Source organism: Camellia sinensis, chromosome 9, assembly GCF_055761805.1.
Source record: "Camellia sinensis isolate YWXY chromosome 9, ASM5576180v1, whole genome shotgun sequence".
NCBI lineage: Eukaryota > Viridiplantae > Streptophyta > Magnoliopsida > Ericales > Theaceae > Camellia > Camellia sinensis.
In genome coordinates this window covers 91,705,362-91,719,100 of record NC_138969.1, presented here as the reverse complement: position 1 = coordinate 91,719,100, position 13,739 = coordinate 91,705,362, and the positions used below count along the sequence as shown (strand labels likewise).

Here is a 13,739-nt window from a genome sequence, read left to right as displayed (position 1 = left end):
TTTCCGCAAGAAACGCCTCCATCTTTGTGTAAAACTAAGATGAAATGAATGTTCCCGAAGTTGAGGCTTTTATAAAAGGAACAACACTATTCACAGGGACACGTGTCAAAAACTAGGTGGCCGCAGGAACAAGTGGCCGGTCGGCCACCTTTTCTGGCTGGCCGGCCATTTACTTTTTACAAAACTGGCCGGCCGGCTCCATCTCTCCACAAAATTGGCCGGCTGGCTCCCAAAGGTGGCCGGCAATGCTCCAGTGTACCTCCTTGGCCCTGTTTTACCCTTCGAGGGAAAGTTTCAAGCATTCCCGTGCAACGGGAGAGTCAAAGGCCTTCATTTCCCTCTGTTTCGGATGCGTTCCGGTGCCCAGATCGTCCGAAGTACACTCTGTTATTGTTGTTTTGATTATCGAGTTGTTGTTTTGCTTATCGAGTTGTTTGTCGAGCGGACGTGTTTCGTGTTTTTGAGTCATTACGCTCTGTTTAAGCAATCTTTGTTTAAGTCTTGTTTATTTGCGTTATCAACACTGTTGTTTTTGCTTATCGAGTTGTAAACTTGCCTAAGGTTCTGTTATATCTTAGTAAGTTGAGTTGCTTAGTTTGTTGCGTCGGTTCACTACCTGACTTGGTGATTACACAATGCGCATTCCCATTCAATTTCATTTTTGTGCAAAATAAAATGATGCGATACGATGCTAAAAGTTTAAAATACAAACACCTTTTCAAAAGCTGTTTCATTCCATCATGTTTTACAACGAACAAAGGTACAAGTTTTACGAAAAATAAAACTACCTAACAATGTGCAAAGTGCTACAAACTACTAGCAAAAAGAAAAATAAAGCAGGAAATAGCAGCATCAATGTCCTCGGGAGCGGGAATGAGAAGCACTCCTCATCCTCTTCTGCGGGACAACCTCTGCACCATCATCATCATCTGGGTCGGAGCTGTCATCCTCAGGATCCCCCTCAGCCTCGCCTCTGTTCCCCGAACCAAGACCGGAGCCCCCCTCCTTAGTAGATGTCTCTGACTGACGGTCGGTAGCCTCCTCCTCCTCCTCCTCCTCATCAGGCTCCGCCTCTACAACGTGAGCCCTGCGTCTGCGGACAGGCCCTCATCGAGCTCCTCGAAAAGGCCTAGATGGCCCGGCTCCTCGGAAAGGCCGGGATGGCCCAGCCCCCTGGAAAGGCCCGGATGACCCAACTCCGTGAAATGGCCCAGATGGCCCAGCTCCCCAAGGAGGCCCAGGTGGCCTGGCCTGCGGCTGACCGGACCATGAAGGTATCTGAAAACAAAGGGTTCAATTCAAATACATCAGTCCAAATATATACATCAGATGCAGATACAAGCAAAGACTACGTGAAGTGGATGCATGTAAATACAGTATACAAGTGGGGTGTGTGTCAGATGTGCTCTACACAAGTAGTCTATCGACGCAGTAGAAATCAGCATGTCATCAGAAGTATGATAAATGCCAGAAAACTGAAGGGTACCTGAATGCCCGCGATAGACAACTGTGCCTCCCTCCACAGGACCATGCCCTCGAGTGTGGCCACCAGTCCAACCACCTCCTCCACGTACCCTCGCGATGGCTGCAAATATGAGCTCATAATCATCAGTGAATGAAAGAGTGTCTAAACGTCTGAATGATGAATAAAAAAATAGTGGAGCATACCAGTGGTGAGTCAGGATCAATGGCGTATCGATCACTGGGCATCGGAGGCTCTAGCGGGATCGGAGTCGGAGAGATAGCCCCATACTGCCACGCCATCAACTCAGTCGGCATATCTGGCCATCCAGGATGAGGATAAGTCGGAGGAGTCGGAGGAACCGATCTACCCCTACCTCTAGATGTACCAGCCCTACTAGTAGAAGGGGCGTCTGCAGCCCGAGCCCGGGCCTGGCCCGAGGATGACATACCAGCAGGCCTCGTCATCGGGGTACGAGCTCCCGTCAATGGAGGCATCAAATATGTATGGCGGTAAGTGCCGTAATCCCCCTCCTCGAGATATAATAAAGCATCGCTACCCAGCATAGCGCCGACTACCTCCGAGAAAGAGAGCCTGTCAGCAATCCGCATACTGACTGGGGGTACTGAGGGAGGATCCTGAGAAAGATACCCCCATACCTGACACAGAAAGCGTTCCCCCAGAAACCATGCTCTACCAATAGGTCCTTCGAGCAGGAACCTGTACTGGGAGGTACCCGATCCTCCGGGATACTGAAATCGAAGACCATCGCCCAAGGGTGCCCAAGGCTGCCATGTGATCTGCGGATAACAAATACATAAGCCAATCAGAAATCGGGAATACACAGAGCAAATCAAAGATGAAAATGAAAAGAACTGAAAGTTCTGAAGTACCTCCGATGGGCGTACAGTGTCAAAATACTGTCGCAGATAAATAAGAGTCTCTCGGGGTCTCGGCCGGTGCGGGCCCTCGAATACCAATGAATATGGGGTCATGGGAGGCCCTGCCACCTCCAACTCTGGGGCTAATGCTGGGAAGTATACATAGACCCATAGCTGAGAAAAGCAGTGCAGAATGTAAGTACAAAGTGCTGAGAACAGAATAGAGACTGTAGAGTGCGCTATGTGTGTGCAATGTACAAGTAATGAAGAGCAGAAATGTAAATCAAGGGGACAGAAAAGTACCTCCCAGGCTCGCCAGTAACCGCCAAGTAAGTCTCCCCGCCCGCGGGAAGTGGCGCTCATATAAAAGTAAAGGGTAGCCAGGCCGGCGCCACCCCAGTCATATCGACTGACCTGTGATAGGTCAACCAGAGCGCTCAGCAGGTATAGCCCGACTGTGTTTCCTCTATCGGCGAACAGGGTAGTCCCGAAGAGGAACATAAGGAAACCACGGGCGTACTGCTCCGTCTCCTCAGGAGTCTCAGGCACCATCTCCGCCCGTCGGAAGTGGGAAGAGAACCAAGTATATCGGACTCTCCCAGAAACCCTGTCAACAGCCGGGCGAGCCCCCAACAGATATGTCCAAGCGGCCTCCCACTCGCCCATGTCCTCGTCATAGGGGATGGGCCAACCTCCTATGTCTAGGCCGGTCAACACAGCGAAGTCTAGAGGGGTCATAGTCATGTCCCCGGTGGCAGAGAAATGAAAGGAGTTGGTGGTGTCCCACCATCTCTCTACCAATGCTGCCATCAGAGTCCTCCTGGCAGAACAACGTGACAACCCAACGCAGAAGGCCCCGAACCCTGCCAAATCTACTAAATCTCGGACACCCTCCGGGAGCTCAGCGTACCAGTCCCGCGCGGCGGTGGAACCATACCCCCGTACACTACGAGAACCAACCTGCATTCAAAATGAATACATGTGCCAATGAAATGAAATGGGCTGTGTGCCAATGAAATGAAATGGGCTGTGTGCCGATGAAATGAAATGGGCTGTGTGCCGATGAAATGAAATGGGCTGTGTGCCGATGAAATGAAATGGGTTGCGTGCCAATTAAGTGTGGGCTGCGTGTTCACTATTCTAATCTGGGCTGCGTGTTCAGAAAATTTAAGTTTGGGCTGCGTGTTCAACTTTCAATCAGTGTGGGCTGCGTGTTCACTATTCTAATCTGGGCTGCGTGTTCAGAAAATTTAAGTTTGGGCTGCGTGTTCAACTTTCAATCAGTGTGGGCTGCGTGTTCACTATTCTAATCTGGGCTGCGTGTTCAGAAAATTTAAGTTTGGGCTGCGTGTTCAACTTTCAATTAGTGTGGGCTGTGTGTTCACTATTCTAATCTGGGCTGCGTGTTCAGAAAATTTAAGTTTGGGCTGCGTGTTCAACTTTCAATCAGTGTGGGGTGCGTGTTCACTATTCTAATCTAGGCTGCGTGTTCAGAAAATTTAAGTTTGGGCTGCGTGTTCAACTTTCAATCAGTGTGGGCTGCGTGTTCACTATTCTAATCTAGGCTGCGTGTTCAGAAAATTTAAGTTTGGGCTGCGTGTTCAACTTTCAACTAGTGTGGGCTGCGTGTTCACTATTCTAGTCTGGGCTGTGTGTTCAGAAAATTTAAAGTGTGGGCTGTGTGTTCACTTCCAAATTCGGGCTGTGTGTTCGACAAATCAGTGTTTGAGCCGTGTGTTCACCTCTTAACTAATGTGTACTGTGCGTTCGCAATTAATTAATGAGCCAAGTGTTCAGAAATTCGAATGTTTAAACTACGTGTTCAGGATGCAAGCAAAGTACTATGTCATAAGCTAAACTGCGTGTTCAAGCATGGCAAAGGTGCTGAAGTGTACGAAAAATACAGAAAATGAAGTAAATACCTCTCGGGCCTCATGGGAGAGGTGATGCTCTGGCTCTCGGAGAAGCAGATCCCCGGGTGCTCGCTTATCAAAATCAGTGAAATGACGGAAGACGGCACGAGGAAGGACATGTGCTGGCAGATTGTACCTCCCGGGAATAAAAGGTTGGACCCTCGGAGGCAAAGTCATGGGATCAAAATCGTCCCCGGCACCCGGAAAGCCTCCACCATGGGGAGAATTACCCGCCATTTTCAAAGAATCTGCAAAAGGAGCAAAAATGAGCGAAAATGAGCCAAAATTGGAAAAAGTCAACAAAAGTCAACTCTCGGGAAATGAAAAAGTCAACAAAAGTCAACTCCCGAGAAAATCTTCCAAATATTGAGACAAACTTACCTCAAGTGGCGAAAATGAGAAAAGAAGCTCCGAAACCGAAATTTAATCGCTTCAAAGTGCTTGAAACTGAATATTTTTGTGAAAACAACTTGCGTGGGGCGTTGGAAAACGCGTATGGAACTCAGATCTGGAGAAGAAAGTGCTGTAGGAGGCAAGAGAGGAGAAGATCTCGGCTGCATTATATAGGCTCCAAGTCTTGGGATGAAGGAGCATGAAGAAAGGAGGTGAAAGGACCAAAATGCCCTCGGATTTGGGCATATGGCCGGCCGGCCACCTTTTCTAGCCGGCCAGCCATTTCCTTTTTGGAAAACCGGCCGGCCAGCCATTTCCTTTTTGGAAAACCAGCCGGCCACCTCCTATCCCCCATAAAACTGGCCGGCCATGTCCCTCACAGGCTCACCTAGCTCCCTGCAAATTTTGAGGAAGATTGGAGTTCCCGGGACCTGAAAAAGTTCAAGAAAAGTACACTTCCGGTCGCGAAATTGCTCCGCCGGAACTTCAGCTTCAAGATCTGACATGTGTCTCATCATCATTCATCAAAATCAAAGTGTATCCTTTTTGAATGAGTTGTAGCCTTTCCAGGAAGTGGATCGGAGGCCGTGATTGAGTCGCCTTCGCCGAAACACGCATTTCCATACTCGTTATTTCATGACAAACGAGCACCCTGATTTATGCTCGTTTTGCACTATCATGCACATAACTTGCATTCTCATGAGCATACTTGCATTATTATGCACATTCCTTGATGTTGACCATACTTCTGTGCTTGAGCATGCGTTGTCACGCATGTTCCACTCTTGCATTGCGATGCATTCACTCACCGGCACTGCGTGTGTCAAACTTCCAGAATCACATTGGATATATGTTGGTAGTGTATTGTGCTTGTTGAATTTCTCTCTTTTGCAGGCATGATATTGTATGTACGGTTCATTTGAGGCTGGTGCGACCAGACGAATCGCGCAGGTATCGTATCTTCTCCGTGAGAGACGTGGCGAGGATTGAATAATTCTCCGCATTCTTAACTGCATGAAATGTAGTTATTGCTTTGCATTCTTGCTTAAAACTGTTGCATCTATTTGCGAATACTTGCTTCATTACAGCTTGCTGCATTTGCATGATCATGAGTGATAACCGGCTTCGCGTAGCGTATAAGTCCAACTCTCAAAACCGGCTTCGTGTAGCGTATAAGTACAACTTTCAAAACCGGCTTCGTGTAGCGTATAAGTCCAACTCTCAAAACCGGCCTCGCGTAGCGTATAAGTCCAATCTTCAAAATCTTCTTGCATATCATTTGCATTTTGCCCCTGCCTGCGGGCACCTCTCTGTTTATCTTGTATGTCTAAGTCTTCGGCCTTGTCAAAAATGGGTCGTCTCTAGGCTTTGACATTCACTCCCGTCATTCTTATGACTTCCGAGTTCTGTCAAAGAGGGGCAACTGTAGACACCCCATTTTTGACCGACCTTAAGACTCAGACGTTACCAATTGGGCGCTTGGTGATGTTGCATATTGTGCTTGTTCAGAAGTCTCAGAGTCGCGGCTGCGAGCCCTGCCTCCGGACCTCCGAACCCTCTTCTGTGCCTTGCCTCGGTTTGCGAACCAGACTCGGTTTTCTCTGTTTCTTTTCCTGAGGGGAGGGAGAGGTCCAGTAGACCATCTCTCAGTGGCCGTGGGCTACATTTTGTGGCCGCAGGCCATTTTGCCCATTTCGGAGTGCGGTTTCTGGTTTTTCAGGACCGTTGGCCGTGTGCCTCGGTTCGGGACCGCCTAACCATCTCCGTTTGCTCTAAATTTTGGCATACATCTTATTTTCTCCCTTTCAAGGGACACTGGGGCCTGAGAAACCCACTTCGTGGCAGAACGCCACTTTCGGTGCTTGACAGCCCATTTTCGGGACCCCGAACTGCGTGTTTTGGCCCCCGAGCATTCGTTTTGCATTGCTTTTCGTTCATTTTTGGCAGGTGCCTCTGTTTCATCACCAGGGAGGTCATTGGAGGGTGGGAGGCCAGCAATTATCTTGGCAACCAGTTATGTTCCATTTTCGCCCTCCGACACCCATTTTTCGCACTTCCGGGCTAATGTTGAACACCTTGGGGCCACTTTCTTCAACTTTGAACCACATATTTGTGATGTACACACTTGCGAGGACCCTAAAAGTTGGTGGCCGGCCAGTAATTCCACCTGATCCTGTTGAACCCCTCCTTCCGGGCTAATGTTGAACACCTTGGGCCCACTTTCTTGAACTTTGAACCACATATTTGTGATGTACACACTTGGGAGGACCCTAAAAGTTGGTGGCCGGCCAGTAATTCCACCTGACCCTTTTGAACCCCTCTTTCCGAGCTAATGTTGAACACCCTTGAGCCACTTTCTTGGACTTTTAACCACAGAGTTGTGTTGACGACACATGGGAGGACACCATCATGTGGTGGCCGGCCACTAAACCAGCTTGACCCTTTTGACCCCTAGTCGGCCGGCTAGGGGATGTGGCCGGCCGGCCACCTGCAACCAAAATACTTGGCCGGCCATGATCCTCACACTGTTCACTTTACAGCTGTATGGCTTTATCCCCCAGAAAATATCAGTATCCGGGGGATATTTTGTGGGGGAAAGTTGGCCTCCTTTTTCCCCCACCTTTACACCTTCTTTTGTTCCATATAACCAAGGGAAAACACTTATGTTTGGGGTTAGAAAAAATTGTCTTCAAGCCTCAATACACATATCTCCCTCAATCTTTCTCATTTTCCTAAAAATCCCTAAGTCCTACACCTTGTTTTCTTCATCACCACCAAGCACCACCATCACCACTTCATTTCCAGCAACAAGGAGGGCTTCTCAAAGGCTAAAGGTGCTGCAACTTGGTCCAAGAAGCAACAAAAGACTTGTCTCCAAGGGTGAGTTGCCTTTTTCCCTTTTTTGAGCTTTTCTTTGCAACATTTCTTAGCCATCTATTCTTTTTGCTTTGAGCTCCGGCCATAACTGAAAGTGGCCTTCTTTTGATCTCATTTTCATGTCTCATTAAGGGCTCAACCCTGTTTGAGCCCTCCATCTTGCACTTGCTTCATTATCCCTCTAAAATGCCATTTTCTTGCATGATATTTTTAGCTTGTGTGTGATTTGTTTTGGAGCATGTTGTAAACTGATAATAGGCTTATTTTGAGCCCCTCTTCAACATTGAGGAAGGGCTCAACACTTTTTGGGACTTCCATGTTGTACTTGCCTTTATACTCCTTTTTTGGTCCCATTTTTGCATGCTTTGGCAGCCTATTGTGCTTTGGTTTTTGGCCATTATACAGTTCTGAAAATAGTCTTATTTTGGTCCATTCTTCATGTTTCATTTAGGGCCTTTTATGGTTTGGGACCTCCATATGTCACTTCATGTTATATCTCTCTTTTGGTCCCCATTCTTGCATGCTTCGGAAGCCTATTGTGCTTTGGTTTTTGGCCATTTTACAGTTCTGAAAATAGTCTTATTTTGGCCCATTCTTCATGTTTCATTAAGGGTCTTTGGCCGTTTGTGGAATATTTGGCATACCTCATGTTATAGCCTCTTTTGAGCCTTATTTTCCATTGCATTTCTAGCATGTTTGTATACTGTTTTGGCCATTTTACAGTTCTGTAAATATGCTTATTTTTGGTCCCTCTTCAATTTTGTAGAAGGGAATTTTTCAGTTTGGGCTTTACATATACCGCTTGCCTCTTTGGCCACCTTTTGGCCCTTTTTCTTGCATAGGAGTGCAGCCATACTTGTGTTTGTTTTTGGGTTTTTTACAGTTCTGGAAAACATCATATTTTGGGCCCCTCTTCAACTTTGTTGAAGGGCCCTAACCTTTTTGAGGACAGCAGATGTGAGTTGCTTCTTAATCTCATGTTTAGGGCCATTTCTTGCATGCTAGTTTTGCCCTATCTTGGTTTGCTGTTTGGCCATGCTATAAACTGGAAAAGTGCATATTTAGGGGCTGCCTTGCTTCTTTCTATTCATTGCATGTGCCAATTGCGCATGTTTGGTATAGCTATAGGCCATTTCGGGTGCCAAAATTCATGTTTCGGGACCATTCCGTGCATCGGGTGTACTTTCGCCACGTTTTGGGGCTGTTTTCCCCCACTTTTCATTGCTGAAAATCCATTAGCATGCTTGTATGTCATTTTCCATGTCATTTGCATTGCGTATGCATTGCCTCGGTTTGCGTGCCCGTGTGCACGCATTTCGAGGCACTTCATTTTCATCTATCGGCCTCTTATGTGAGTGTGGCTGAGGTTCTCTCATGTTAGTATAAGTCCATGTTGCATTCTGTATGTCATTTTCCATGTCATTTGCATTACGTATGCATTGCCTCGGTTTGCGTGCCCGTGTGCACGCATTTCGAGGCACTTCATTTTCATCTATCGGCCTCTTATGTGAGTGTGGCTGAGGCTCTCTCATGTTAGTATAAGTCCATGTTGCATTCTGTATGTCACTTTCCATGTCATTTGCATTGTGTATGCATTGCCTCGGTTTGCGTGCCCGTGTGCACGCATTTCGAGGCACTTCATTTTCATCTATCGGCCTCTTATGTGAGTGTGGTTGAGGCCCTCTCATGTTAGTATAAGTCCATGTTGCATTATGTATGTCATTTTCCATGTCATTTGCATTGCGTATGCATTGCCTCGGTTTGCGTGCCCGTGTGCACGCATTTCGAGGCACTTCATTTTCATCTATCAGCCTCTTATGTGAGTGTGGCTGAGGCCCTCTCATGTTAGTATAAGTCCATGTTGCATTCTGTATGTCATTTTCCATGTCATTTGCATTGCGTATGCATTGCCTCGATTTGCGTGCCCGTGTGCACGTATTTCGAGGCACTTCATTTTCATCTATCAGCCTCTTATGTGAGTGTGGCTGAGGCTCCCTCATGTTAGTATAAGTCCATGTTGCATTCTATATGCCATTTTCATGCATTTGCATCGCATTTTGCCATCGTCTCAGTTTGCGTGTCCGTGTGCACGCGTTTCGAGGCATCTCATTTTTACAGCATAGTGCATACTAGGTTATATCTTAGATCGCATTCTGTCATTTTCTCGGTTTGCGTGTCCGTGTGCACGCATTTCGAGGCATCTCATTTTTACAACATAGTGCATACTAGGTTGTATCTTAGATCGCATTCTGTCATTTTCTTGGTTTGCGTGCCCGTGTGCACCTATTTCGAGACATGTCATTCCATAGCATTGTGTATGTTAGAATTGTATCTTAGTTGCATTTCATGCATGTCATGCATATTGCATCGTGTTCGGGGTAGGAGTTAGCCCGGGCACGGGAAACGAGGTGCATTTCGTACTCTGAGTGACGGAATGCGTCTCAATTCCCCAGTCACCGACACTCCGGATTATCCATGATGGAGTTAGGCTTTAGCTGTGTTTTCATGTGCATTCATCCTATATTGAATTGTGCATTTCGACTCCTCGGCCATCATGCCTCGGTATGCGTGATTGGTGGCACAAGGATCGAGGCATGCATATATTTGTGAAAATACATTGCTATGCCCCTTTCCTGCTCTCTGTTGCAGCAAAATGAAGAATCAGCAACTTTTCAGAGTCTGGCACGCTTTCCAAGAATAACTGCTAAACAGAGGCTAATTGGGGCATCCCAGTGGATTTCCGCGCAAGGCAGCCCAAACATACAACATTCACCAGAAGCAAGGCAGTCCCTGGCTTGCATGCCAGTTTTACAGCTTTCTTAGTTAATTCATTAATTAATTAGGAATTTGTATATTATTCGGACTGTAATATTCTTTTATTTGGGACTGTATATTATTTATTTGGACCCTCTGCGTGAGGGCATAACTGTAATAAGTGTGCGTGTGTGTGATGTATGTCTTCCAACCCCACGTCTTTCTCCCTTTTATTTATCCGCTTTTGATGGTTAGATTAGGGCATGTTTAAATTAGCATACAGTATGACAGCATGTTTGCATCATTCATCTGTATTGCATGCACCGGGCTCGGCGCATCATACTAACTGCATTGTACTTTCAATTCCAAATTGAATACATGATAGTTGTAGCATTTCATATGCCATCTTAGAACAGCCGAGCCTACTATAGTTGCATTTTGCATGTGTTGCATTAGGCATTTCTGTATACTTAGGATCATGCATGATTTTTAATGTAAATTCTGTTTTGGCTTGGAGTACTTGGTGAGTTTTTATGCTTTAGCATCCTTGCATGCGTGTGAGTGAATGCCATGAATAGCATGCTTACCATGAGGCTAATTGCTTATATGATATAACTGCCTGAATGCTTGTGGGTGAAGGTTGGGTTACTTGGATTGGAATAAATCATCAACTGTTTGTTTTAAGCCCACTAGATAGTGGCAAAACCATCTTTTCTTAAGCCCACCTGAGGGTGGCAAAATCTGCATTTTCAGCCTACTTGCGAGTAGCAAACCATCTTTCAAAAATAAACATGAAATGTTTTGTCCCAATTCAGGCGATCCAGTCTATACTTGTATGCTGTGCGCATCACATAGTAACCTAGGCTAATAACCGGAATAAGAACACAAAGTTTTCAAAAATAGATATCACGGTTAGTAGAGGCCGATCTTTGATCGGGCGAGCGGGGGTGCTCACGAAGTGACCTTCCCCAATCGTACCCAAGTTCCCGAGCCGAGGCAACTTTGGTGATGACGGACACGTGGCCTTTGGCACCGAGTCAGGGTTTCCTAAATTTCCCATTAAAAAACATTTAGGTGGCGACTCTGTATCTGGCAAAGCAGTCCATGTTTGGAACTTCTTTCAAAAATCTGTTTTTCTCAAAACGATTTGCCGGATTTGGACTCTTTGGTTCAGACTTAGAACCGTGACTACAAATCGAGTCCGAGCTGTAGCGAGGTCCCCCGCGGGCTTGTTACAGCGACGACGCATACAATGTGTGTAACAAGGAGCGCATAAACACATGTAAGTAAAGCATGTACGACAACGTATGCAATGTGTAAAGCAGGAAAGAAACACATGTAAGTAAAGCATGCGCGACAACGCATACAATGTGTATAAAGGAAAGGCATGAACACATGTAAGTAAAGCATGCGCGACAACGCATACAATGTGTGAAGCAGGAAAGAAACACATGTAAGTAAAGCATGCACGACAACGCATACAATGCGCGACAACGCATACAATGTGTAAAGCAGGAAACAAACACATGTAAGTAAAGCATGCGCGACAACTCATACAATGTGTGTAACCAGGAAAGGCATGAACACATGTAAGTAAAGCATGCGCGACAACGCATACAATGTGTAAAGCAGGAAAGAAACACATGTAAGTAAAGCATGTGCGACAACGCATACAATGTGTGTAGGAAAGAAACACATGTAAGTAAAGCATGCGCGACAACGCATGCAATGTGTAAAGCAGGAAAGAAACACATGTAATTAAAGCATGCGCGACAACGCATAAAATGTGTGTAACTAGGAAAGGCATAAACACATGTAAGTAAAACATGCGCGACAACGCATACAATGTGTAAAGCAGGAAAGAAACACATGTAAGTAAAGCATGCGCGACAACGCATACAATGTGTGAAGTAGGAAAGAAACACATGTAAGTAAAGCATGCGCGACAATGCATACAATGTGTGTAACCAGGAATGGCATGAACACATATAAGTAAAGCATGCGCGACCACGCATACAATGTGTAAAGCAGGAAAGAAACACATGTAAGTAAAGCACGTGCGACAACGCATACAATGTGTGTAACCAGGAAAGAAACACATGTAAGTAAAGCATGTGCGACAACGCATGCATGTGTAAAGCAGGAAAGAAACATATGTAAGTAAAGCATGCGCGACAACGCATACAATGTGTATAAAGGAAAGGCATGTCCAACATGAATATGGTGAAGGCATGTTATTCGTGATGTTGAGATGCAACTTCAAAGCAAGATGATGCACTGTTCAATGCAAGACGCGTAACAATCTCGCTTATCACAATCATAACAAAGCATTGGTAATAGGACATATTCAAAAGCAATTCTCGAGCGATTCTTGAATTTTTCCAAGTACAAAAGGATACGAAAAAGGATACACCTCGCGCGTATCGGGTGTCTTGCAAAGAAGACACGGTTCGAGGTCAACACGAAGGCCGGTTAAGCTTCAAAAGCATACTTTCTTGCACTGTCTTGAGAAACAAGGGTACCAAACAACACAACTGACCCAGAAAAGGGTGTGGGGGGTGCATCGACCACAAGGGGAGGCCACCGGCCATTGATCGGCCACAAAATGAGACCATCGGCCAAATATTTAGCCGACCGGCTAAAAAAATATTTGGCCGACCTGCCAAAAATGGCAGTGTCGGGGCAGTTTTGACATTTAGCCACGGGTCTTTAAATATAAGGCCTCAAACCCTATATTTTCACTTCCTCCTAACTCGAAAAAACCCTTTTCTCTCTCTCTCTAGGTGATTTTCCAACCTTCGATCCTCGTTTTTCTCTTGTTTTCGACGCTTTTCCGTTGTTTGATTCGCGAAACTCTTCCCGTTTCGCACACTTTGAACCGAACAAAACACGGTTTTGGTGATCTTTTCTCGGTTTCCAACACTTGGGGTTTGTTTCCCCTGAGTCATACTTGGTTTTCGTGCCTTTTCTACGCTTCGACCTTTTCTCCCATTTTTCACCCTCTTGGGGTTGACTTTTGGTTTGACTTTTCACATTCTCGCCCATTTTCGACACTTTTGGCCATTTTCGCACTTTTCTTGAGATGGCAGACGACGTTCCAAGCGGTGGGGCTCCCCCGGAGATGGATGTGGACCCTAAGGTCGAGCTTCTACCTCTTCGCATCCGACTATTCGACCCGTCGACCTACAGGCCGGCGATTCATGTGCTTCCTCCCAATGGCATCCGCCACTTTAGGAGCTATGCGCGGGGTGCGCCATTGGAGCTTTTACTGCTCGAGCCTGAGTCACATTTGTCCTACGGCGCCGCTGAGGTATACTCCTCATCTGTTTCATTTTCCGCAATGTAAAATGTATAACTGCAATAGTCAATACTGTTCTTTAACTGCTTAACCCAGACACACTGATACATCACACGCTGTAGTTCACTATGAACACATCCATACCCGAAGTCTGTGTAGTC

The 13,739-nt window shown here is 46.2% G+C and overlaps 1 protein-coding gene across 1 annotated transcript; it reads right to left on the bottom strand.

The window, feature by feature from the left end:
- Positions 1-726: 726 nt before the first annotated feature.
- Positions 727-2,144, bottom strand: LOC145799141 (uncharacterized). Its single transcript, XM_082888686.1, has 3 exons — positions 1,669-2,144; positions 1,487-1,585; positions 727-1,278 (listed from the first exon to the last, which is right to left on the bottom strand). The coding sequence occupies exons 1-3, from the start codon at positions 2,071-2,073 to the stop codon at positions 1,108-1,110; spliced, it is 675 nt and encodes a 224-aa protein (XP_082744812.1). The 5' UTR covers positions 2,074-2,144; the 3' UTR covers positions 727-1,107.
- Positions 2,145-13,739: the final 11,595 nt, after the last annotated feature.

Bases quoted from the DNA above. Each gene is read 5' to 3' on its own strand.
- LOC145799141 (XM_082888686.1), bottom strand. From the start codon at position 2,073: ATGCGGATTGCTGACAGGCTCTCTTTCTCGGAGGTAGTCGGCGCTATG. The intron at 1,586-1,668 runs GTATGCTCCACT...TCATATTTGCAG, and splicing joins TTGATCCTGACTCACCACTG to CCATCGCGAGGGTACGTGGA. The intron at 1,279-1,486 runs GTACCCTTCAGT...CTTTGTTTTCAG, and splicing joins TGTCTATCGCGGGCATTCAG to ATACCTTCATGGTCCGGTCA.